Source organism: Apteryx mantelli, chromosome 1 (assembly GCF_036417845.1).
Source record: "Apteryx mantelli isolate bAptMan1 chromosome 1, bAptMan1.hap1, whole genome shotgun sequence".
Classification (NCBI taxonomy): Eukaryota; Metazoa; Chordata; class Aves; order Apterygiformes; family Apterygidae; genus Apteryx; species Apteryx mantelli.
Window position 1 is genome coordinate 205,978,470 of NC_089978.1, and position 27,499 is coordinate 206,005,968.

The 27,499-nt window shown below is 43.0% G+C and overlaps 1 protein-coding gene across 3 annotated transcripts in view; it reads right to left on the bottom strand.

Annotated features, from left to right (window-relative positions):
- Positions 1 to 8,012: 8,012 nt before the first annotated feature.
- ABCD2 (ATP binding cassette subfamily D member 2) overlaps positions 8,013 to 27,499 on the bottom strand; it is a 57,015-nt gene continuing 37,528 nt past the window's right edge. Inside the window, exons 7-11 of one of the 3 annotated variants that reach the window (XR_010886952.1) lie at positions 24,413 to 24,558; positions 16,716 to 16,800; positions 15,890 to 16,015; positions 15,432 to 15,657; positions 12,913 to 12,988 (exon numbers count right to left, since the gene is read on the bottom strand). Coding sequence is in view for 2 of the 3 variants with exons in the window: in XM_013946525.2 (XP_013801979.2) it covers positions 12,778 to 12,988; positions 15,890 to 16,015; positions 16,716 to 16,800; positions 24,413 to 24,558 (568 nt within the window). In the remaining variant the exon portion in view is untranslated. Of the gene's footprint in view, positions 12,989 to 15,431; positions 15,658 to 15,889; positions 16,016 to 16,715; positions 16,801 to 24,412; positions 24,559 to 27,499 lie in introns of all 3 variants that reach the window. The other 2 variants (XM_013946525.2, XM_067316077.1) reach the window with 2 other exon arrangements.

A 27,499-nucleotide genomic window follows, 5' to 3' on the forward strand; every position in this document is an offset into this window, starting at 1 on the left:
GCTGTGCAGCTGCCCTTTTGAGCATCCACTCCTTTAGCCTCACCTCACAAATGTGAGATGATAGGCACTAATGTAGTCTTCCTTTCTTACCAGTTTCCACCATGCTGGGGGGCTTTAGAAGAGAGGCAGGTTTCATAGAGGGGCTTCCTTGTCCAGCATCCCAGCAAGGAAGACACGCTGCTGCTGCTGCTGCTGCTGCTGCTGCTGCTGCTGCTGCTGCTGCTGCCGGCAGCTCTCCCTGACTCCTTTGCTGGTGTCAGGAGCTGGGGTCAGTGGGGGGTGCCAGGCTGGCAGCTGTGTTTTTGATACAGAGCAAATGCTGAAGCTGAAAGAGGTGGGGGGCTGAGCTGTTTTTTTGACAATTCCAATTTGCACCTTTTTTATCACAAATCTCGTAACAGTTGGATTTTTTCCCTGGAATTCCAGGTCTGTGGGAGTAAGTAATAAGGAGAAGACCACATCTTAAAACAAAACAAAAACAAAAGAACTATTTCTAGCTGCATGGCCAGAGGCTAAAGCCTGAAAAGACAAACCATAGGCAGAGCTAAATGCAAAGTGCTGATGCAGACGAGGGGCAGGGGACTGCACCATGCCACAGCCACTTCCTTGACATGGGGCCCAGGACCTGCATCAGCTACCTCCTGCCAGCATGGTGTCACCCTTGCTGCCCCCAGCGCCTTCCTCAGTACCTCCTCTTGAGAAAGCCAACCTGGGTGCAAACAAGGGTGCTCAAACTCAGTGAATAGAAAGAAGCAAAAATTGCTATTCACAAGGGGAAAAAAGCTGAGATTTGAGAATGTCTGACCCCTTTGTATCCCCATGGAAGGACAGGGCTGTGAGCATCAGGAGCCTTTTCTCTCTCATTCTGACTATGGTCTCCGAATTCTCCAGCCTGTGCACAGACAGGCAGTGTCAGTGATCCCTGTCTGAAAGTGAGCTCTGACAGTCTCAGATTTGTTTTCTCTGGAAGTCTTGCTGGGCTAACCTCTTCAAAGTGCAGAAGGGAATCACCAGCTGCCTGCCGGATTAGAGGAAGAGTGAATGAGATTTAATTAAGATGATTTTTGCCCTCCAGGTCAGGTTGTTTAAAAATTAGTTTTAGTTCTCCTACCCCTTCAATTACACTTGCAGGCTAGAGGGAGCAATGCACCCTGAAATATTGATCCCGCCTCTGGGATTGCAGGGTGCCCTATATTTGCAAGTGCTCAGTACACGAGTGAACGTCCAGGATCATTGCTGTCCTGCTGCACTACACACGGGAGGGATGAAGAAAGGTGCTGTGCTGGATTAGAGACAGAGCTTGACGTGAATCCTTTAATTTCTTTTAAATACATCATGATTCATTATCTTCAGCAGGATCCTATATCACGTTCATGAAGAAAGCTTTGTGAGAGGCAAGCTGAGGTTGTTTGATCAAAGCTATGCCTGAGGCAACATGAGAGAGCTTCCCAGCCTACTACAGCTGTTTTATGTAAAGGCAGACAGCATCAGCTTGAATGCTGGAATTGACTAGAAGGAAACTTAGGTGTGTTTCATTTTTTTCAATATTTTTCCCCCCTCAGCTTATCAGTCATGTCAGTCCTACAGAACAAGGAATAACTAAAGGCCAAATTCAATTCAGCTTTCATCTACACCTGTGAAGCTTACATCATCTTCACTGAAGGCTTCACAAGCGGGGCAGCTGGAAAACGTCAGCCTGGCAGATAGCCATGAAACTCTTGGGAAATGCCTTGGTTACAGAGCCCTGCCCATAACAGTGCTGATCAGGACGCAGATCTGCTCCAATTAAGTAATGCAGCATGCGAACAGTGAGAAAAAGAATTTGAGAAAGAATTTAGGGTCTGGGAATAATTTTTACTTCAGCTCTCAGCAATTATATATTCCATGGTGTATTGCATATGCAGTCACTCCCAGGAGCTGCTGAGCACCTTAAAATTATATTCATACAAAACAAGCCCTGAGTGCCATCATAAGGTTAAGGGTCATGAATGGTGTTGCTATTTTATGTATTGTGCCTAAAGGTAATGACAATTTCTTAGTCCACTAAAAGCAAAAGGAATCACCTATGTCATCATCAGAACATGCTCACTCTGAATAATCTGCACAGGAGATTGCTGCCAATAAAACTACTCTCTCTATCCTGTGGATACGGGCTGCAGACTTTGACTGGGGAGCCAGCCTTTGCAATGCTGCTCTGACATGAGTCTGCAAACTCAGCAGTAACGTAGGTTCTTGCCAGTTCCTCTCTAGTACTCTAATCAGCGGCATTAAGGAAACCTTTTAAGAAGCGGTAGAGAGGCATGATGACTACAAGCATCATGGACCAAGCATTTGTTTGGTTTAGTTTGCCTGACACTGCCAGCATTTCACTAGAAATAACTCTGGCTCCACTACTCTATGGTTTTCTATTACGGTGTTCAAATAAGTGTCAACTCTCTTTCCTGACAGAAGCCTGAAGGACTGGAGTTTTAGCAGAACTTTTTCTGCTTGAACCTGGTGCTCAGCCATATCACACCTGCAGGAGCAACTGAATGAGGTAAGTGAAGTAGGTAATGAAGAGCTCTTCCCTCTCTTAAGTATTCTTGCATGCTGGTGAAGTGCACTTGTGGTGGAAGTTGAAGCCCATAAGGTCTATGTGGACCTGTGGCAGAGCCGTGCTCTTCCCCCCACCCAAGCACCTTGTGCACGAGGAATTGTCTTTAAATGCAGCAGAGCAAATTGTTTCTGCTCACCTACACCTCATTCTTTAAGCAAATGTGCAGCCATGCCTTTTCTGCCTCCACCCACAACAAGAAATCCCCAAAAACCTTGAAAAGATCAAGAGAGTCAAATGGGATTAGAGCAGAAATCCCAGTTATGGCCAGTTGAAGGCATGTTTGGGCAGGTGGCTGCAAATAGAGCAGAGGTCTTCTGCCCATGCTCCAGGCAGGTGTGGCATGAGCTGGCTCTGATTGGCAGCAGGAGAGGGCTACACTTAGCACAGCACGGCATCGTGTTTGGGACCACACTGTGTAATGCAGTGCAGAACAGAGCATTGGTGTGTCCAGCCAGCTCATAGCCTGGCCAGGGCAACATGGGTCTGTCTGTGCTTGCCCACCTGCAAGAGCACTCTCATCTAATCAGAAATCTGCAAGTCTGTGTGTGCCAAGTGGGCCTGTGGAAATGCAATATTTCAGGATCTTATTTGCTATTCTGAAAAGTTGTTTGGGACTGATGGGTAATACAAGGCCAAAATGTCTGTGTACCGGGAAATGTACTGTGTCAGAAAAGGAACTGGAGAGACTTGTCCTTCACAGCTCCAATTCTTCCGTCCTTTCCTCCCAAACTCACAAATACAGTTCTGTACTTTGGCTGAATTGTCCATAAAAGCATGGGTCACTGCAGCCCTACTGACTTCAGCAACACTGTTCCAGTTTTCATAATTCCTTGTAGGCCAGGAAGGGCTGTTTTAACACTCTGCATAACACCAGCCATAGCTGTCATCTAACAACGTCCTTGTCAGACAGCTGCTTTCTGCTGGAGCACCCCAGCATACACCAGAAACAAAGGCCATCTTGACTTCGTTCTAGGTTGAATTTGTCCAGCTGCAACTTTCAACTTCTGAATCTCATTTATGTGTTTTGCAGCAGCATATGGCTCTGAATTAGCACAGTAAACACATGTCTTTAAGCATGGCTTTAACATAACAGAATGCTTTGAACATGACCTTATATCTCATGGAAGATTAAACAAGTATTTGATGATACACCTCTGAACTATCTCCTGGGTATGAACATGCTTTGGCCCATCTGATTCTGTTTGCCTTTAGAGCAAACTGGGGAGCTCCAGCCTTGACTAGAAACTTTGCCTGGCAGAATAAGAGTTAAAGCCAAGAGAGCGTGAAAATTTTTTTTCATGAAATAATCATTGGATAGAGGAGAAAGGTTTCTGAAAGGCTTGAGCCCATGCAGACAGCATAACCTCTGATGGAGCAGAAGCAGGGTGGAGGAGCATATTCTTGCCCTGCTGTCCTGCACAGAGCCTGCGCCACAACACCTCCATCCTCTGAGAGCAGTCCCACCGTCTTAGCATGACAAGCAAGTGACCAGAGATTTACAATGCGTGATCTGATTGATTTAAGGGAACATCTAGCAGGCTCATTTTTAAGAAACAGACAATTCTGAATACCTTTAAAACTGACTTTGCCACTGTGTTTTTTTCACGGTTGTTAATTAAAACCTCTCTTAGGCAGAAGTGGCTTTTAGCCAATGACTTGAAAGAGGAATTTAGCCTCTCTTCAGAAGTCCCTGGAAGTAAGTCTTTACAAAGGAAATGCAGTAATTCTCCCAGGAAGGCATACCTTGCCTCAGCTTTCATCTTTGCATGAAATGCATTAATCACTCCTTTTTTTCAACCATAATAATGCAAATAGGAGTCTAATAAACAGAGAGTCCCTATTCTCTGATGCTCAGCAAGGAGCTATATGGCACATACATAAGTGAAGATTAGCAATTAGTTGGGGGTTGAATTCTCCATAAGGTGATTACAGTATAAAAATAGGCTAGCAAGAGACTTTAACAGCACCTCCTTGTATGTTCATTTTGCACTAGCAAAGAAATGGGGATTTTCATAATTTGATTCTATGGCTACCATTTCACATTGGATATAAGGGATCTTTGGCTGAACAGCACCGCTCAAACCAAGCATGTAATTATTTAAGAAGCGAATATATTTTTGGGTTATCTATAAATTCTCCAAAAAAATTATGAAAAGTAATTGCATGCTTTTGATAACACCTGGTATGATTAAAAGAGGATTATGGAAAGTTCTTGGAATTAGTTTTTCACAAGTATGAGTTGTACAACTTTTATTCCACCCTAGCACTGCCAGCATAAACTGCTATGGGGAAATATTTGCTCAGTGCAAGAATGTCCTCTTATTTTGAGCATACAGCTACCAAAGCCCAACTTTATCTCTACAAGCTGTTGCACATTAGTACCTTGTTAGCTACTGCCTGTTTGAGTTGTGCAGACTTTATTTCCTAAGACCATTCCTAATGATGTTTGCTGACTATTTCTAATAAAAAGCAGATGCATTCGACATCCATCAGCCTCTATCTTTCTTACAGCACTTGCCACCAAAGGCAAAAGTCCCCAGGGTACATCTCTTTGGGGATGTGATCGGTCTTGCTGGGAAGCATGTGCAAGGTCCTGACATGAGTTTCTTGGGGGTCTTCCCTGGCCCTGACCATGTCTGTGCTATACATTTCCCTGTGGGGAGGGCGCCAGAACTGGGATGCCTCCAGATGGGCTCAGCGCTGCACCCACACCGGTGAGGATGGAAAGTCGGCCAGAAGGGTGTGAAGGGAAGAAAGACTTCATGGGACCGTCGTCATAAAGATAAAGATCTCTGAAAACATTGGCACGGGAACCACCAACTCATAGAGACGCCTCTAACAAACTTAATGTATTTATAGCACAGCGTGGCTATAATTGAGGAAAAAACATTTAACTGCAATAAAGAGATCAAGGATATCAGGGAATTATTGAGTGCAAGTTGTTTAATTGTTTTCTATATTAAATAGGCTGGGTTTGCTTCAATATCTTGCTTACCATGTATGGGAAAAAGAATTTCTGTTTCCTAAAGAACCCAAATCTTTATGAATCTGATGTGTTTGAAATGTGAATCTAAAAGACAACAAATATAAAACTCCATTCAAAGACATTTTCAATCTGAACAACTTTTATGACAATTTTCATGGTAAAATTGATCAATAAATGAATGTTCTTGTTTCTCTTGATTCTCACATTATTCCACAAATGCTGTGTCATGACTGACTTACCACTATATGTTTGATGATGCTAACAGAAAAAAAGCTAATATGCTATTGCATAAATAATTTATGGCCAAGATAGGTTACCTTATTTCCTTTGTCCCCTGGAAAAACAGCAGGAATAAAGGGGAAAAAAAACCCAAACGGCAGTTATGAAACAGTTTTAGTTTGCAAATGATCTGTCATGTAAGAGGAGTAAACTTCTAAAAGATGTTAAAAATGCTTTGTAATTTTTTTTAATGAGGTTTTTCATTTCAGTGTTAAAAAGTCCAGTCCACACAATCAATGTATGACTAACTAGTGGAAAAAAACCAGTAGAGTTTCTCCCCATCGCCCTCTTCCTTATGACTCTTCTTTCAGTGACGATTTCACTGACACATGCACAAATACTAAACTTAATGTAGTAGCAGCCTGTTGGCTTTGGGACTCACAATTCGTGCCATGCTATGACACCGTCATTGCTCTTGGGGAGGAACCCTCTGAGCTAGTGGTGCTTCCTCCCCATCCTTGTCTGTGCCAGCTTTTGTTTTGACTTTCTTCTCTCTTGATGATTTTAGGTTTTCGATCCTGTTCACAGGTGTCGAAACACTGTCTGTTCCCCGTGAACTTCAGTCTGGACCAGTGGATTTCCCTTTAGCTGGCAAATTCCAGGGGATTTTGCCAAGAACTGGCTCTTCCCATGGGCTCTCTTGGGATGGTTTTTCCCAGACCCTCAACCCAACCTGGCTCCTTACTCAGCCCCAGTGCCCAGCTGGTTCTTCAGCCCTAAGTCAGCCACAGTCTCAGTCTCTCTCCCTCTCTGGCTTTTTTTTTTAATTACCTACTAAAAACAGATTGTGCAGCTCATCAAACTGATGCAGGGTGCAGTATTCCTTACACTTCAATGTTACCCTGTTGCAGATGGTCTCATTTACATGAGGTTAAAGACACTAATTTAAAAAATACAAATCAGGTGGCGCAGAATGAGCCATGATCAGAAATACGGCCATAGAGAGAAAGCGTAAGGTGTTCTTCCAGATATTCCTCACTTACCAGAAGAATTCAGCTGCAGGAAGCCTTGGAACATCTCTGCTCAGAATATTTCCCGCATCTATTTTGCTCCTGATGTGAGCCTGTGCAAGCTCCACCTTACTGCCCCATCTTTTCTGGGAATATTTAACCCTTGGGCCCAGGGCTCCAGTAGGCTACAGCAACCCATGGCAACAGTTCTAGGGTGGTCTGGTCAGAAAGCGGGAGTGTTCTCCAAAGACCAGAAATCAAGGCAAGTCTTACAAAAAAATGAAACTCATGCACCACCTCACAGCCCAGCTCCCCCAGTTACATAGCCTGTCTCCTCCTTGTCTGACACATGAGCCCAGCATGGTCCCATGACACAAAACACCTTCCTCGCAGCTGGTGGGCTGGACCTTTCTGCCTGCCAGTGCCGTCCCTCTGAGAGGGTGCAACACTTGGGAGCAAGGCACAGGGACAGGCCTTCGGTCACCCCTGAGGATCTGGCTCTCAGGGCCCACCATTGCCATGGGCTCCTCCGCTGTGTATAAGCCAAATCCTGTACCGCCACCTGGGACCCCCACTGTCCCCTGGCACTCGCCTGGGACTCAGCTAGATCCAAGCCAACTCCAGGTGCCAAGGAGCTCAGCTGGTGTCCATAGGGGCCTCACACTCCTCGCTGTCCGCAGGGTTAAGGACACTATTTTTGGATCTTAACCTCTGAAGAAAAATCTTGTCTGCTATTGCAGCCCAGCCTGGGCACTTGCTTATAAGATTTGTGACACTGATGCTATATGTGTAAACATTATCTCATGAAGATCATCATAGTAACATCCTTTGGGAGTGGTGCTGCTGAGGCCAGCTGACAACGTGCTGCTGACAACAGCCTCTGGCACATTGCTCAGTGCCCAGCCTCTCCGCAAAACTTCCCAGCAAGTGGTGGCCCATCTTGTCACAGATTCTTGTCGTGCATCAGGGCCACGCTAAAGGGATGGGCACAAGACATGAGAAACCTCACAGCAGCCTTCAACGTCAGCCTGACCTAGGAACAAAACGCCTGTCATGACATGTGAACACTTGACAGTCACCTCTGACTTTCCAACCCTGTCACAGAAATGAGGTATGGGAAGGGGCTCACTGAGCACAGCACAGGCAAAACTCTCCCACAGCTTTTGACTGCTTTGCAAATGATTCATAAGGAACACTAAACTCAAAGTAAATGCAACATATTTTATTTGAGGTTGGAATAAATTACAACTGTAAAGCATAATTTATTGCTGTATAAATTGTCTGCTCTTAAAAGGCATTAATATCAAACATAACCAAAACAAAGACACATTCGATTAGCAGTTTGGTTCTCCTAAGCTTTATAAACAGCTAAGTAGGGTGATTTCATTTTATATATGGTTGAAATCCCTGGTCAAAGGCTCATAAACTTGACTTTGACATGCATTATGATCATTCAGATATAGGCAGGGGACAGTAGATGTGTTCGATTGCTTTCAGAAATAATATTTATTGCAAATTTCCCATAAATATCCCATTAAATACCCAGTCCTTCATTCCTCACTCAAATACAAATCCCCACTGGTTTCAAAAAACTCCTTCAAAAGATGGTCAGGGTTTTCTTCTCCTGCAGAAGCAAGGGTGCCAATTCTGAAACAGGAATTAGTCTGCTCCCAAAACTAAGTGAAAAAAAAAACCCTCATTCTAGGTTAAAATTACTGAAATCCAATGAGCAAAAAATGTTTTCTCACATTCTGAACATTCTTGCAAAAAATAATCCCAGCATTAACTGATTGAACTGATGTGGACCTTTCATACTTCTTTTGCAAGTTATTCTAAAACCCATGCCTGAAACCGATATGAATTTTGCTCAGCATCTTTACTCCTCTAGGATGTAGATGCAGGCAAGTCCAGCCTACCTCAAGCTCTGGGGGGTGAGAGGCGTTTGCAGGAGGCCAGATAACTGAGCACCTTGCAATATCTGGCTCTGAATGCATAAATGCCTTGACACAAAGAGCTGGATCTGGCTAGCTCCAGACAGATGTGAGAGGCAGAAGGAAGGCTGAAGAGTCCCTCCCCAATCTCTTGGGCAGTCCCAGCTCCTGAGAAGGGCAATGAACACTGATGGGTGACTCCCTTTGCTCCATGAAAAAGGGTTCCACCAAGGCATCAGCCCCACTCTGCCCCTCGCTGGCAGCAGCGAGTGGCTCCCTGTGCCTTTGCTCCAGTGTGGGGGAGCCCCAGGCTTTCCCTGGGGAGCGTGCACCTCTGCTCTTGCTTTCCTGGCACTGGCTCAAGCAGCACAAAGGGAGCTGGCTCCTGCCCTCTGCTACGCAGAGGTAAAACTCAAAAAACAGAACTGGAGACTTCTTCCTCAATTAGCACTGGGAGCAACTCATAAAGTTTGTGAAAAAAATCTCCAGGGCAGCATCTCTTCAGGCCACAAAACTAATTTTCAAAAGAATGAGTCACTGGTACAGAAAATCCTTGTAAAACTGGCTCAGTATAACTCAGATCCCATTTAGAGAAGAGTTTCTTCTCCTGTCAGTGCTCTCGCATTCTTTTCACATCTACCAGAACGCAAATAACAGAGTGAGATGCAGGGATATTTCATGGTGTACTACTGAATGGGAAGGGGTAAGTCTGTTGTATTGCTGGATCCACGAAATCTATATCAAACTTCAAGTAAAATACTATTATGTTGATTCCAGTGTGATTTCCATTTTCATCAAGATTTCATCAGTAATGTATCTATCTTTTATATGTTTTATGCAGAACTTCATTTAAAAAAAACAACAAACAAACCTTCCTCTTCTAAACACAGTTTCCTCAGAAGATGTTATGCCATAAGGGGTGGCAGCTTCGATCTCTGCGAGGTGGCACAGCAGATTTCAGGTGCTGTGTCTGCCAGCAGCAGCTCCCAACAAGTCAAGTGTCATTGCAGAGCATTTCGGTGGGAGTCTAGGAATGTGCAGGCCCCATACTTGGAGCTACGTGAAATTGGGCCAATTGCTCGACACTCTTCAGTGTCCTCCTCATCCAGGGTCTGGACAACCTTGGTTTAGCTCCCAGCCACATGGGAAAGTGCTTAACAGGGAGGCGGGGAGCAATAAGGCCCCTTCTTCCACCTGAGCTCCTGTCTTGGGAGAGTCGTGTGGAAAGGTGTTTTTGCGACTGCTTTGTGCTAGGAGAACAATACACTGCAGCTGGGAGAAGGGGCTGGTCCTTCCTATATTACCCTGTCACGCAGGCATATGATGCATGCCTGCTTCATCACCATATTAGAGAAACATAACTCAGAAATGCACAAGCCTTTAAAAACATCAGTCATCTCATTTATGTTCACTGCGAACAGATTCTTGGCTGACATCTTTTTTTTCTTAGCAGTTATGAATTTTTCTTTGAAGATGAGAAGGAGGAAAGCTAGCCTTCAGGGAGAGAGACAAGCAGAGGCACTTGCAAATTAAAATGCATGCACATGCCATCCACCACATCAGGGACCTCCAGTCTGTGCTTTACATCACAACATCTTATTATGTTGAACCTTAATTTCTCATCCCTTTCAAAGGTTCCCAGGAGCTTTCCATTCTGTGTCAGTGAAATGTCCCGGGGGGCTCCGCAGAGAAAACTAATGAGAGGAACAAACTCTTATCACCAGGACAAGTACAGGGTTACATTCAAGCCACAGACTCTGGAGGAGCAGGGCAGGGACCACACTTATTCCAAGTTCTGCCGCAAGTTCCCTAGGGGAATATGTAAAAGTAGCAAGTCTAGCACACCATGAGAGGGAGATGCCCTTGTGGTTAGGGCACCATACTGGGATTCTGCAGATCAGGTTACCCCACTTACCACACTCTTCCACTGAAATTCTTGGCAAATCACTCTCTTTCCACCAAAAAGGCTTTTTCACTGAGCAAAGTGGTGACAAGGGACAGGAAGGACTACGAATTGCTAAGATGCCAATAACTACATGTTCAGATAAGACAGGCTGCATTGTCCAAACCAGTACTGGAAAAGTGGGTGAAACTATCAGAAAGAGGGAAGAGTTTGCATAACTTGAGAGTGCTCAAGCATTCCCAGTGTCATGGCTGGCCTCCTCATGGCAGAAGTCAAGCAAGGACAGTGACAAAGACATCACCTGTGCCAAGATGATGAGGTGCCATTTCGAAGTCTTTTCTCTAGTGCTGATGTTGAGCACTCTACTCTGAGAAGAACATGAATCCTGCTCTCATATGAAATGCTGCCTGCAGCATCTGCATCCAGCTCAGCAAAGAGCCGAACATATTTCTCCTCCCTTGACAGTTCACTTATGCTTTGCCCCTGCTCAGACTAAGCAGCAATCACCAGACAGAAATCCTCTAAGGAGTCACACTTCTAGGAAAAAAAGAATGAACAAACTTCAAGATTGCTACATCTCTTCCTTCATTTATCCACAGCAGATTAAACACTTGCTAAGGCTTTGCCCTCCTGATCTTCATTCCTAAACTGCCTGTTTCTGAATGGCTTTTAGCAATGGAGGAGGAGAAGTTAGCTGCATCTCTCAAATGCAGTCTCCCATCCCAGCTTATGCTGCTGCCAAAGAAAGTAATGGGCTGTGGTATTTCATCTAGAAAGACAGTGCACTTGCAGTCAGAGACAGCAAGTTGGGAGCTCTTAAATCTATTTCAGTGTCTGTTTCTGACTCACTGGGTTTGGCCTCCAGCGAGGCACTCAGGCCAGCACCGTCTTAGGAGTTTTCAGTTTAAAGCACCTTGTGATTGACTGGGGACAAGGTTCCTACTGAACTGAAAAGCAGATGGCACAATCAGTGAGCACATCTGAAAGCAAAGCCATTAATCAGTGCGTTTTCTCATTTGCACATGGGGAGGGCAGTGTCCACCCATTCTAACAAGACATGGCAGGCATTAATTAGTGGTTACAAAATGCTCTCAGTTTCACAGACCCTTATAAGTGCTGAGCATTTTAACTGGCAGGACAGCCATGCCTGAGAATTGAGTGTATTGTTAGAAACCAACATTCTTCTCTCTTACAGCCCTCTTCATCACAAAGCATTTTATGGAACAAACAAGTGTCCATACTGCGATTTTACAGATGGAGGAACTGGGTCAGAGATGGATTCTGGCAGGATCAGGTCCACAGAACAAGTGAATGACTTAGTCAAGTAAAAGCTAAGTCTCCTGATGCCAGGCCCAGTGCTCCATCCATCCATCAGATGTTAGTAAATAGGGGACATAAATAATCCTCCAAAGCAACTGATGTATCATGAAGGGCAAAGAGCCTTTGAAGCTATGCATAACGGCATAAAGTACAGCAGATGTATATTACGTATTTTGTTCTATCCCCTCCTTGGCTGTGAGCGCAGTTGGTTGCTCTGACAGTTATCTTCTGGTCAGCCTACTGTGTTATTTCCTATGGAAATGCAGCTAAAGTTGTGCACATGATTCAGTAGTAGAACTAGAGTTTTATTTTACATGGGCTGAAAGAATGTTTCTTATACCCAAATGAGATATTTGCATGCATCTGCATACTCACCCAGATGCTGCCTCTGCCGTGCTCCATGCCTGAGTTTCATGCCAGGTTTGCTCTGCGTAGCAGGCATATCATACGCACACAGTGACCTGGTACAAGAGCACATTCTGCAGGCCAAGTCTCAAGCAAATATTCACCTAGAAAATCTAACTGTGCTGGTAGTTTTTTGCAGTGAATTGGGCTTTCACTAGGAATTAATATAAGCTGCAATGACTAATCTTATATTCTGTGCACTTGCTTATTTTCTTTTCACAGTTCAAAACACTTTCTTCCTTAATACTAAAATGCTAAAGTCTTACATAGCATTCAGAGCATTATTTTTTGCTGGCTGTGCTTCTCTATGCTCTAAGCCTCTATTACAATACATGCAAAGGATAATGTCTGAATTTGTAATGCTTTTAACTAAAAAAATACTTTTAAAAACATAAAACATAAATTATTTATTCCTCTTTGTCCATTGTTTTAAGCACCGAGTCTTCTCCCAAGATTTTGCACAGTTCATTCAGTCTCTGCTGCATTTTAGGAATTCCTGCAAGCTGAGATTCTAGTCTCTGTTTTTCTTCACTCAGTGATAAACGGATAGCAGTGTCCAACTGTTCAAAACGCCAGCCTCCTTGTCCATCAAACTGCAGCAAGTGAGTGTGGTACTTCCTGCATTAGAAATTAAAACATTAGTAATGGCTTAGGGAGCAGATGGTCCATTTTCGCGCAGAAATTTGGCTGTGTGCTAGGTTCCTTGGGACAGCTTTTGAGCAAGATATCTATTTTGAGTGCTGTCTCTCAGGAAGTTGAGTGTTGCCCAGTTTTGGATCATTGCGTAAGACTTTTAAAAGCTTTTCAGTGACTCAGAAATGCACAGCATTCTTTTGCAGGGGATTTGGGTATTTCAAAGCCTGTCACTGGCACTTCCCATTGCCATCGCCTCTAGTGAAATTTTGCAATGAGAAGCCAGCAACAAGGTATGAGTGTTGGTTGGGCTCCTGAGCTAAGGCAGGTGTCACCTCAAGCAGCCCGCACTGCCGTGAAGGGGATCCTCATGGCCTGCTGCCTCTCTTTCCAGCTGCCTCTTAGAAATGTGGGCTGCCACTGCAGTTGCCTCTACCACAACTCGGCCAGACTCTTCTTTCTCCAGGAGCCCTCAGAAGAGCAGCAGGAGAGGCTCCCCTCACCTTTGGGAATGCCAGTCCCCACTCCGACCTCCCCGAGCATCTCTGCCTGTCACACTAACAGAAGAAGTTGAGGGAGCCACAGCCCCCACTGCCCCGAGGGAAGAAGGGGTGACACCTACCCACTCGTTTTCCCCCTGGTTGCAGGTACAAAGTGACAATACAGATATGTATCACGCAATGCCTGACCCACCCTCCTCTTGATTTCAATCTGCTGCACATCCAAATGGTCCCTTCCCTTCCCAAGAATGAAAGGGAACGTGTGGCCCACTTAATCGCATTTATCTCACATTCTAAGAGATGCTATACGCCCTAGCAGAAAAGATGTTTAGGCAGGCACATGCACCTGATGCTACTGATGAAACTCTAATTTGTTTGAACTACACCTCTGTTTCCCTGCATTTTATCAGTTCAACTAAAAGAAACCTCCAGTCCTAAAACACTGTGTGATTTGCAAGGGGCCAAAATAAAAAAGTTTGAGTAGGAGTCACAGATCTTTCAGTAAGTATCAGGGTGTGTGCACCAAAAATATTCAAAGGTGTACAGGTGGAGTTTGTCAAGACCTGGCAAAAAATTTATCAGGCGGTGCAAGAGGGAGAGCAGAGAGTTCTCTCAGAGCTGCTGTTACAACCATGCAATTTATCACTATAAATTATTGAAGATGAGATGCATCATAAAACAGTGATTATAAATCCCACCAAGGATTGTCACCAATGTGACAGTTTATTAAACTTCCATAGTTTATGACATGAGATGCAAATGATATTTAACTGCAGGCTTACATTCACCACTTCTTGTATGCTATTCTCTGTGACACTCAATGTTTAACTGATTCCTCTATTTTTCCACCACAAAAATCAAAAAATCAGGATGCTAAGATAGCTGATTGAGATGGCTGATTGCTGCGGTCTAGGAAAGCAGCCAATATTTTGAATAAAAGAGCACACATTTCCTGGTGTTGTCTTGAGAGCACAGCATGTGACCCCTGTTTCTGTCTATGCAGTGCAGTGCCTATGGAAGCATACCTGAATTAAAGGCATTTGATACTTATTTCTGAACACTGAACACTTTTTTACTTTCCTAGAAGGCGATCACCTCCCATCTATCCACCTGTTTTTATCAGTTCCTGATCCCACAAATTTCTAATTTTTCAAATAATTTTGATAATTGCAGTTACAAGGACAATCCCAAAAATCCTGAACAGCGTTAGTACTAGAAAACAAGTAATCTCAGCAGGAAAGTAAACTCAGAAGATCTTCCCCACAAGCTCTCTTCCAGAACTTCCCTCTGCATCATCACTATTTGTAGCTGGGATGCTCTCAAATATCTGTTTTCTTGAGCAGTGGTTTCAAAATAATCCCAACTCTTTTAAAATTTAGATAACACTTTTCTTTTTAAGTGTAAACTAAACTATTTTTAAAATAATGTCTATGTGACAATTTTTTTCTATCAGAATTTCCATTTTTTCTTCAAAATGAGGTCCTGATCCAATGAAAGACTTTTTCACTGTCACCATCTACACAGAGTAAGGAGAAATGCTGGGGAAGCCATTCTTTTTAAGAGCAGCAGATGGAGATGGACATTTCCTTTTTGGAGTAACAAATTAGTACTGAATTTTTTGTCATCAGCTTAGAAAAGCAAACAATCTGAGAGTAGAGATCAAGGACTTCAGAACTTCAGAGAGTAGAGATCAGGACTTCATAGTCCAAATACTGCTAATGCCAGTTTACACTTTTTTGATCTACTTTTGCCCTTTAGAAGTATGTGATTGTTTTATGTACTCAGCAAATATATTTATTTTCCATTGATGGACTCTTCCATGCTCAGTACTACCTCACTTGAATGATCTTTATCAGAAGTCTAGTAGTTACTTTTTAATAGACAACCACATTTTGAAAGCCCACAAACACTGCAGATACAGAACACACCTGAGGTTAAAACAAAGGATGTATTAATTCCTATGAAAGAACAAGGAGTAGGTTATCCAGTTGCCGCATTGCTCATCTAATCCCAAACACAGGCAAACTTCCCAAGACATAGCTCATGTTTCTTGTCATGTTGCCGAATAATCTGGTGATATCTGTTGTAGCTGTGATATGGTAGACTAATTAATTGCTTCTTAGCTATCAGTATGTTGCTATTAATAGTTAATAACTGAAATACATTATAAAAAAAAAAGACGGAAGAATAAATACATGCCCAAAAATGAAAAAAATCAATGTTAAATGCATTTACATCTCTATTATTGTAGTCAAGTTATCTTAGATAGTACAGTAGGTATTGATTAAACAACTGCCCTAGTACACAGACCACTGTCTAAAAGCCAGTCTACCATCAGACAGAAAGCTAAAAGCAAGGACCATTACAAACTCCTGAGTGTACTTACCAAAGAGAAGGTCTGTGTGTTATAGAAAGCAGGGATATCCCAGCAGCTTTTGCAGCTTGGAATATCTTTCCTTCAACATCAATGCTTACAGCACTCGTGCATTCATCCAGCAATGCATATTTCGGCCTTTCAAAAGCAGATAAAGTACATTACTCTGTTATGTTTTGGACAGTATTCCCATGTATGATGTTTAATTGAGAGAACAACAGAAAGGATTTGATCAGAGGAGAGCACTGTTTTCCCAAGACAGAAAGCCTGGAAGCTGGCTAGCAACAACACAAAGTGCCCAGGCCTTATTCACGCTTCCAAGAAAAATGGGTCTTATTTCCTGGTCTGTCTGAGTGCATAGCCATCAAACTTCTAGGTCCTAGTTTGTCTTATTATTATTCTGTCCTGTCAACAAGTCATGCAGTTACTACAGCAATTCAGAAAGTTTCTCCCCACTGCTATGGACAGACTGCGCTGCCTCTGCAGTGTTTACAGTCTCCAAAATTGAAAAGGTTTGGAGCTTGGCTTTCAAACTCCCATAACTTCAACAACAGTGCACCAGATTTCTGCAATACCTCTACAGACCCAGAGAAGATCTTTGTGCCTGAGATGCTAAAGAAAGGAACATCTGGAAAATGTTGCCGAAAGCAAAGCATAAGAAGCATTGCCCAAACAAAAAAGCAGAGCTTATAGGAATAAACTGTAAGGCTGGTGTTCCTATGCAATGGTCTAGCAGTATGGCATGGAGATTAAAGTCTACTGCTGCTCAAACTATTACAGCAAACGGCCATAATTCTTCCTTTCAGATACTGCTTAACAAACAAAGAAAAATGCTTACTTATGGTAAAACATCCGAGCCATGCCCATCCTTTGTTTTTCTCCTCCTGATAAGACATCTTTCCAGTCCATGATGGCATCCCAGCCTGATAAAAAATACAAACAAAATGCATCAGGACAATGTGAGTTTATGAAGAGAATACATGTTCACTTGCAGCACCTCTGCAATCCCCAGCCAAAATCATAAAGAGCATTTCTGTTGCAGAAGAGGTGGTTCAGGGTTCTGGATTACATCTCCAGAAATACCTCAGTACCTTTCCACTGTCACTCAAGAGTAAAAACATCCCAAATATCATGTTGATTTTGAAAGTGGAATTTAGCTTCCTCAGTCATGGAGGTATTGTCCAAAAAAACTGCTTATCATTTCTTTGAAAAAAACATCTTTTACCTGCGTATAACTAATCATTATTTCTGCCATTTGTTTTATAGAACAATTTGCTATTCCTTCTTGAAAGGTGAATGGAAATTTAAAAACAAAAACAGCACCTAAAAAGAAATTAAGTGTAAAAAACATAAATAACAGTGTGAGATTACAATGTTTAGTGTCTGACTCCACTTGCTACTGTAGCTTTTGGCAAGCTCAACAGGAACAGACACACAAACGCATCTGCAGTTATGGATACATTCTGTGATACACAAACATGCAGCTCACAGAAAAAAACAGTGCATACAAACAGGAAGGTTTTGCATACAGACTTCTGGCTATCTTGTATTTAGAAATGACCCACAACTGATACAAAACTGGGTATCCTTATTTAGTATTCTGCATGGCCTGTAACTGAATCATCACTTTGAGAAGCATGCGACAGGCCTGTGATGCATCTTATCTGTGATCTTATGGTGGAACTGTGTTTCTGTGAGCGTTATGGCGTGATTTATTCACGGTAATGAAAACCTAACCTCAAATACCAATTACCCTATTAAAAAACAAGTTTTCAATTAAGCAATGCAGATGGATAGAACAGCAAAATAACAAGCAAAGGTGAGTTTTGAAAAGGGGGAGTGTGGATCCAGAGAAAATCCTGCAGGACGTCTCTCTCAGTAAATCCTCTGCTCATGGGAGACGGACAGACAGCTGGACAAGGGCTGAGCGAGGAAGAGAACATACTTCCAAATCGGCCAAGAAGCACTGCAACTAAAAAATCAACAACATGAACGAACCCCTTTTCTGCCACTGCCCAATCAAAAATAAACTTTTGCCAGAAAAGACAGTAAACAAGATCATGAACAGTGTCATTTCTAACCCCAGAGGAGAGGCGAGAAAAGTGCAGGCAGGGGGCTGGGTTTGTGAGGGTGCAGGAGGCTGCTGGGGCGCGCTGCCAGGGCTTGGTACTACGCCAGGGTCAGCAGGGCTGAGCCTCCCTAATTCGAGACAAAACCTCAGTGAATCATCTAGTAGCAGGTCGTGTGATTGAAAACAGGAATTGATAATGCTAGAAACCGAACTCCAAGAGTTTTCTCTCTGCAAAGTTGTAAAATATGATGTACCATAATGGAATTTTTATATTTCTATATTTTTTATTTTTAACAGGCATGCACACACCAGAAATACATCACCATTACTGATCCTATCATTTTTCCTTACAGTTTCCTTCCATTCTTGTTTAAGGAGCCTAGCAGGCACCCCACAGGGGCATATACAGTGCTTGCTATCTGCTGACTTCCTAGCAAAGATTAAGGTTGCGGAAAGGTAACCTGGATCACCATGCGGACAGAGCAGAGGCTGTTTAATGCAATCAGTCCCGAGCACTGGGACCGCACACAGAGCTGGAGTGCTGTTGCACCGACACCTTCAGCGCCCAAGAAAGGACCTAAAACCCTGGGAGCGCTCCTTTAGGGCAAACCACGCTACGGCCAAGTGAAAGGAGAGGTCCTTCATGAAAGCCATGGAAACAGCTTCACTCAAGAAGCTGTTTAGGCTACTGTTCACTTTCTGTAACAGGTAAGCTGAGAACAGAGGGCGGCTCCAGGGCTGCGTTGTGATGGGAGTCGGATCTGAGTGAGCAGTGGGTGCATGTGTGCACACGTGCCTGCGGAAGCAGCGCCTGCCTTCACACACAGCCTCTTCCAGGTCAGCTAGGTTTTGAAGATTTAGTAAAACACAAAAAAGGAATGCAGATCATGAAAGGGCTGGAAAATGGGGAAGCAAAATATTCTCAACAAAATCATCTTATTATTTCCTCTGAAGATGAAAGATTTAGCCGCAGTTTATCAGGGTACAATGTCCATTTCTATGGTCACTCAACTCATATTCTAAGCTTAATATTAGCAGTGCATCTTGCCTCTTCCTGCCTAGCTCCCTCAGCCTTCCCATTTGTCACCTGGAATGCCTTAAACAACAGATAAGGAAGGATCTGTTTTAATATTATTCCTTTTTAAATGATTTTTTTAAAATAAGGCTGTTTTTAAATGATTTTCTAGTGTCTGAACAATATCCTCTGAACACTTAGGCAATGCAACTCGCAATAAACTAGCTTCCTGCTATGCACTAACAATGGCACACGTATCTTCCTCTTTTCTTTCTGCTGACATGGAGCGGTTCAGTAAGGGACCTTAATGTTCTGCAAAGATCAACCAAGTCAGTGATTTATGTCACCCATAGCTAAATCCATTTTACAAAAGAAGAAATGAAATGGCTCATCCATGAGTGCAGCACACATCTCTCAGTAGGTACAGCCATAATCCTGACTTTCAGAGTCTCAATTTCTTGCCTAGGTTCTCGTTACACCCAGCCTTTGATTGCACATGAGAGGATGGAGCACTGGATGTCACAGACATACCTTTTGCAACCAGTAGGACAAACAGCACTTGTAGTGTTCTGGGTGAGAGTAACAGTGGTATAAACACATATAGCTATCAGTAGAATCTACTGATAGCCTCGTGATAGCAGCAATTCATTTTTCTTGCATGCTTTTTTCTTTATTATCTCTCTTCCTCAGTTTTCTGAAGGAAAAAGCAAGCTAAATCTGACCACAAAAGAGGTTACACAGGGGGTCTACAGTACTGTACGTTCTGCATCTTTGTGCATCCTTGCACCTACATGCAAGACACAGCACTCAGCTGCCATAAAGACGTGAGTTTAAAAGTGCCTTTCCAGATCTATCATGTTCCTTCTTTTCCAGTGTACCTCATCAGGCCATGAACTGAAGGATTATTGTTTCATGAGAAAGGTCACAGCTGGAAACTACAGCCAGAGAGTCCATCCCTGATGAGCTCTTTTGCACATGGAGGACTCTTGCACAGCCTATGTCCCCAGGCAGTTGTCAAAATGGAAGAGAGCCCTGGTGCAGCACAGGATGAATATGCGAGGTGAATACTCAGCCGAGGAAGGAGCACAAGGAGATGATCAGCTGCCTGAGCCCCAGCTCAGCATGACACTGCGCAGATGGGTGTCTCCTTCAGAGACACCCCTGGAAAAGCTGGCAGGGCATTCCAGAGTTACTGCCGGTGCCATTAACAGGAACAAAACCAGGCCAAAACGATCAGATGAAAAATTCTCAGAGAGCTATGCTTGGCTGTGTGTTTATGCATGGCCTGTATTAGGTTTCCCTGGACAAGACCCAAAGATATGACAACTGTGCAAAATAATGAGGAATAATTACAATCTGGGGTGCTGAGAAACCCTAAACAAGTCGAACTTGTTCAGTAATGCCATGAGCCCTAAACTGACAGGCCCGGTCATGCATTCAGCGTGCTGCTACACGTATGTATGGCTTTTCTTGTGTGACAGGCTATGTGGCAGGCCTAAGGCTGCAACACTATTGACACTTGATAATATATACAGATTTTTAAAGCAGGCCAAAAAAAAAGGAACCACTTTATGCATATTTACTGTACATCTGCATACTATTACTCAAGATGTCTGGATATACTGAATATGACCTCGTTACCTTCATTTTATATGAAATTATTGTTTCAGCATAGCTAGCAAACTTGCAGGAGTTGACTGGGGACCTTATTGATAATGTTACTAAGCAATATTAATACCATACATAAAAGTATCTCCACAATGACTCATTGCACCAATAAAAATACACCAGAGAGAGAAACTTAAATTGTCAGTGTCTCTCTGTTCAGCTTAGGCCAAGTTTGCAGTATTGTAAATAAGGATGAAGTTAAGTAGTGCAAACTGGCTGGAAAGCAAAGGTCAGCAAAAAATGGCATTTCTTTCATCCTCAGCAGGTAAGGAAAACATTGATGTGGGATTCTACGGGCAGGAAATTCTGCCCCTAGCAGAAAGGGATGCTACTGGCAATAGGAATTGCACCTGCTTATGCCAGGGCTTGCGCTTAGGAACATCAGGAACGGTGGTAGTGGTGGTGGGAACTGTTGCTGTTTGGGGCTTTTTTCTGTATTCTGTTGCCATTGACTGAAAAAGTTTCATAAAGGTAACACGGAAACTAAACACCAAATTGGGCTACTTATTCTTGTAACTCTTCTGTTTATTCTAACTGGGTCAAACCTTATCGCTGCAAAAACTAGAGGGAGTTCTGCCTTTGGCAGCAAAAAGAACAGTGTCTGGCTCTTTTTGGCTACCTGGATTCTGGTGACCCTTGTATTGACGCAATTTGGAAATAATTCAGCTAAAGACAATGGAGTTACTCCAGCACAAATAAATTCAGAGTCAGGCTTGCTTACTTTTGGCTCAATCTGGCTTTCATGTAACTGCCCACAGGGAGCAAAACACAGAGCTGTGAAGTACCTGATTATACATGCACGACATTGGTGGTCAATTAAAAGACAACTGGGTCATGCCCTAAGGAACATGTCTGGTAGAGGCATAGTACCACAGGGGATGGGTGAAAGGGGAGAAAATAGAGGTAAGGATACAAAGGAGAAGGGGATCTACAGTAGGGAAAAATTAATGAAGAATGATGTTTGATTTAGATACATACACAATTTACAGATAGCTAGCTCCATTCTTAAAACAGTTCATGTAAAAAGTTTGAAATAGCATGGATCTATCCCACATATCCCCAAGATTCTGAAACACTAAAAATGATTTTGCTGACGGTTTCTTTCGGATGCAGTCTATTTTCAAAAGTGTATATTGCATATACATAGAAACTCGATGAAAATTTTTCAGCAAAACTTTTTCTTTTGGAAAATCAAAGCAGTTTGCAAAAAAAATCACTTGTTCTGCAAGCTAGGATTTTTCATTAATTTGCAAACAAAAAAGTTCCATTTTTAATATAAATCAGTTTCAGTTTAAAAATATTGGCATGAAAATGAAACGTTACAGCTATGTATACATGAAAATTTCAATTGTCAATTTTCAAGAAGTTTCTCGTTTGAAAAACAGAATTTGAGTCTTTGTCCCAGACTGGGAGAGCTCAAAAGAATATGCAAATATATGAAATCTATGCAACATCAAATCATTTGACATGGAATTCATCTCTGCTCCTACCCTGGCACTTGTCTCCTCCAAAAGCCCAAGAAGAAAAGGGAACAAGCAAGTTTATTATGGCCCTAAAAACTTCCTGGTATGTAGTAATCTGTCTCCCTGCTTCACAGCTTTGCCCACTTTTGTCATTTTAGATTGCAAAGTCTGTAAGACACTTTTCTTACCATTCATTTGTGCAGATTTTTGCACAGTGCACCCTATTGTAATGGGGGCTCCACAGTTCTTCACGACACAGTGCCAATGAGCATTAACAGTGCCATCTACCCTTTTTAAAGACTGTGTCCTAAGTCTCACACGCAGTCAGATACGCAGAAGAACAAGAATGGGGTCAGCAGTAAAAGAGGACTAAGTGTCCCTTGGCACAGAAAGTAGAGCAAGTCTCTGATTCAAATCTATTTTTTCTATTTAACAAAACAGCACTAACGCTAGGCAACAGCACCTTGTAGGAGGGGCACTGTAACTGCCCTATCCTCAGTTACATGCTCCAACTACAGGGTAGTAACCTGTAACGATGTGCATTCAGAGACTACGGGGGACATGATTTTGGTGGTTGAGGGTCACGTGCTGTTCAGTGTGTTTACAAGTACCGACAGGCTACAAATACACACTGCACAGTGGCTTCTTGCCACTTAAAGCATAAGAGCTTCTCATTTTCCAGTTCCCCATTCCAACACATCTGCCTGTCCTTTTGCAATCTGTGCACTTAACTTCACTTAGAGAAGTAACTAGTCAGGCATACTAACAGTAATAGTTACAGCATCAGCGTAGTGAATACGGGCCTTCTCTGCAATCATTCCACTCACTGAGTTTAGCTCTCTGCCCAGGTTTTTCAATCCTTGTGTCATAATATCAGATGTGAATAATAACTCTGAACAGGATGATGACAGACTTTTATTTTCTATCGCACCTTGAGGGTCATCAGTCATTATTACATTCTTAAAGAGGTATCATTAACCTATGAAAAGGTTAATCTCTGTCTATCTACAGAGCTGTGAGGTGGTGAGCTATCTGTAGGTATACAATTGCTGCTGTAAATGATTACTGCTCCCCACTCTAAAATGCACAGAAAAGTCACCAGCTGAGCATCCATACACATTTGAAAAATAAAATACACAGACAGAAGAGAGAAACACTCTTCCATGCAGCAACTGGAATTTAGAAGTTGCCTTGGGATTCCCAATGTCTGACGCACTACTCTATTGTGAGAATGATCCTGTGAGACTTCAAGAGAACTACATGCATTATAAGGCAATGCACCTAAAGTACCCTCCCAAAAAGGAGCACAGGCAGAGACAGGCAGCATACATCCAGCCCCCCTGAATTTACCTCCCTTGAGAGGCTTAGATAACCTCTTTCATCTCTCTAAATGTTAGTAACTTTGTCATACATCCATTATAAATGGAAACTGATGGGAAGAAATTCAAACTATAGATTAGTAGCTGGTAGGAACAAAAGGATGAAAAGTATCGATGTTTCTTGCTATATAATCTATATATTGCTCTATTTCACTAGTATTTTCCCAATATTGCTATTGGAAAAAAAAAAACCCACAAAATTCTCCAGCTCCTTAGATACAAGAGAAGCCTTTAGTATCTTGACCTTTACTGTATCAGTGTATTTACACTGCCCCCTATTCTTAGGACGAGCAATGCTGAGAACACCATGGCAACTTATACAGCAAGTGGTGGCTAGCAATACTTTACTGGTACCGTCATTTTGTTATTTTTAACTTGTTCACCCTGGTGATATGGTAATGGACACTTCTTCCTAGGGCACACATCCTATTGATCACACAGACCAGGGAGGTGAAAACAGACCTGACTCTCCTTTCATTTTCTAAGAAAAAGAAGGAAGGCCAGGGATCTCACAATACCATGCAATTACAATTCTTTTTTATCAATGAAGCCCCAAAAAACCCTACTTTTGGAGCAAGACCCCTTTGTACTGCTGTTTGTGAACACAAATCAAAAAGACAGGGTCTGTCAAGCTAGCTAAGTACAAAGCAAGAGACAACACCTGGACACTGAAAAAGCTGGACAGTATAAACGAAGAAGGATGTTCAGCTGGGCATGGATTTACTGGGGAGAAGAGGAGCACTTTAGCTCTTCTCCCTTCATCAGCAGTTGGGTGGCACGTTATGAAGCACCAACTATGTGGTCACATAGCTTCCACGACCACAGAATGTCTGGATCCAATTTTGCCAGTTTAATAAGTTTAACCAGAGGTAAGGCACACTGACACATATACCTGAGCATTAGATTTGATAAAGCTTTTTACAAAAATATGCAGTTTACCTCCTTCTCTTTGAACTATGTGGTACAGATGAACTGTATGCAGGATACACTCCAGATCCTGGTCTTGGTATCCTTTCTCATGCATGTCATCCACTGAGTCTGGATAGATGACTTGATCACGTAGCGTTCCAATGGACATGTAGGGCCTGCAAAACAGCAAGGAGAAACCCGTAATCCAGTGCTGGCTCCCAGTGAGCACTTGCTGATATTCTATGAGCAGAGTATAAAGCTTTGAGCACTATGTTGCTAAAACTGGATTTATCTGTGAGTACATTGTGGGTGAATGTTTTTCTAAACTTGCCCAAGGGACAATGTATTGTTTACATAAAAGCTGATTATAGCATAGCAACATGGGTAGTATTAGCATGAAAATAAACTGACAGTTCAGGCACGATAAACATCCACCTCCTAGCCCATTCTGAATCCTTTTACTCTGAATGGGGAACACTGCACTGTATTCAAGATTCTGCATGTTTTGAGATTTAAAATTTGAATTAAACAACCACACGTCAGATACAAACTGTAACAAAAACTTAGCAGCTAAAACTGGGAGAGACCTCCATGGTGCAGTAGGAGACACCCAATTCAAGCAGAATTGCATTTGAAGCACTAGGAAGTCTCCCATGCTGCACTGCAGAAGTGGGCCCAGGCATAACTCAGCTGGGTTTAGAAGCCAGTCTAATATTTCTGATTCATGAAAAGACATACATTAGAGAAGCTGATCAGCTTATTCCTCCCAGCATCAGCCTCTCTTTGCTAAAGAGAAGGCTGAGCTGTATATGTAGCAGCTTCTGAACTGCCACACGATCCCAGTCCAGGTAATCAATCTCATTTGCCTTACTAAAATAAGCTGTCTCCACCTTGCAGCCAGAGCCCTCAGTCATGGCCACAGCCCTGGGATGGCTACAGACTCCAGCCTATCCAACACCATGAGCTGTGCCAAGCCTCCGGCACAGCCCAGGTCCTATGAATTCTCCCAGTCTCTAAACAAAGTCATCTAAAAAACTGCTTTACAGCTGTGTAAGTGATAGCAGGCCATTCAGGCTAGGATAGCAAAGGCAATCTAAGATAACATTAGCTGCCTCCTGCTCATGCATGCCACTACTCAATGAACCTCATTCATAGGCCATTGAAGCACATGCTGGACCTCTGATACTGTGAGTTCTCATCAGTACTTAGAAAGAGTCATATACATATGTCAACCATAAATGGGAGAGCAGCCCTCTCTACTACAAGTGCTCCAAAGCCAGCATCTGCTTGCCTGTTGCTTAGCTCTATACATAAAGGTCCCATGTTGCTAATTCCTACTCTAACCTGCCCCATCCAGTCACAAACACCGTCAGTGACTTTATCGACCAGGCTGGCACAGTGAGAGGACTAGACTTAATTAGTAAGGACTCACTCAGAAGTTCTGGAGCTGATTCTACTGAAGTTGTTGAGATGCCTTAAGTCCAAATCTATGTTCCCTAGGCAAACTCAGGGAATTCTGTTTAATGCATCCTGGAGCACCTTGATCGACACACTCTGATGGAGTGTCCTGGCCAAGGACTGTTAGTCAATTGCTCATCCATATTCTCCTGGCAGCAAGAATGGGTAGCACAGGAAAAGAGTGCCTTTGCATCTTCTATCAGCCACGAGAACACCAAAAAGTTGCTGGCTGAGACTCAAGGTCCAACACTTCAGTGGATAGGAGAAGGACCACTCTGCCATGAGCTTTTCAGTCATCTGCATTAGTCTGAAATAAGGGGCACATATGTCCACAGTCCTGGAAATTTGCCTGAGCTCCACTTACAAATATGTACTAGCTTGTACAATGGTAAACCGGAGTAGACAAAGTTTGAAGAGAGACATCTATTTGGCCATCTCTTTTCCTTTTCTTGTTCTAAGCAGTTCTTGTGAATGAATGATATTCATCCTGTCACACAGACCCTGCTGTTAGCTCTCTGGGAAGCTGGTAGACCCCGGTAGTGATCTCAGGATTTTGAGGTGAGATGGGGAGGTCTGAGCAGAACAGTCAGGCCCAAGATCCTGTCCTACTTTTTGTGCCAAGAGTTACACTAACTGCCTCTGGGTTCATCTGCCAAAACATTACTGGTCCTATTAAAGCTGTGGTGCCAGGGGATGATGACATAAAGGAGCATTTGAGATTGGGCCTGCAGTAAGGAGTCTCTCAGGCTTGCTCGCTCTTGCCACCAAGAACTGCTCCTAACAACTTCACAGCACGCTGATGGGGGGACAGTTTTCTTCCCTGAAGAGCTCTGGATCTGCGAGATAGGCAGGTCTTAGCCATGCATTTTAGGCTTTCCCTCAGAGATGTACAACCACCTTAGTGGATTTCTTCCCTTCCCTTTAAAGTGTCTGCAGATGGGGCTGATCCTCCCACCATTATTTTGAGAGTCCCTAGATTGCACCGCAAAATTATTTGAAGGAATTCATGATGCAGAAGTTTTACAATTATGGAACTAAAGCTGTAACATGTGGTGAAAGTCACATTCAAGCAGTTATCAGCTGCATTTTTTTTAATGCTGCAGACAACAATGCTGAATTTTCATCACCAGCTGGGTGAGGGTGGGAAAGGCAGGGATCTGAATTGCTCACAGTCATCTGGTCATTTCCCTGCTGAGGGCAGAGATCCAGATGGAGCAAAACTGGAACCACAAGTCAGATATAAACACTGCTGCTCCTCTTCGCTCTCTCTAAGGGTATTGTGCTGCTCTTTGCTTACTGTGGGCAGAGTGCTGCTACAGGATGCAGTATGAACACTAAGGTAAAGTGCAGTGAAGCATTTACATTAATTATAATATTACAAAACCTTAACTCTAAACATAATGTAATCTCCCCAAGTAATACGTCACATTTTCATAGTACTTTCCATCCAAAATCCCAAAGGGCTTTACTTATTGCATATGTAGAAAGCATTTCACTCACTCCAGACTGCTGCCATCTCTGGGACAGAAGACAGCAACCCCACCTAGGCCCAGCACAGTTTAGATCAGCACATGCACAAAACTGTGTAATTTAGAAGCTGCAGGTAGGAGCAAGGAGGACAGAGTTACCTAGCATATAATTTGTCTGGGGCGTAATACC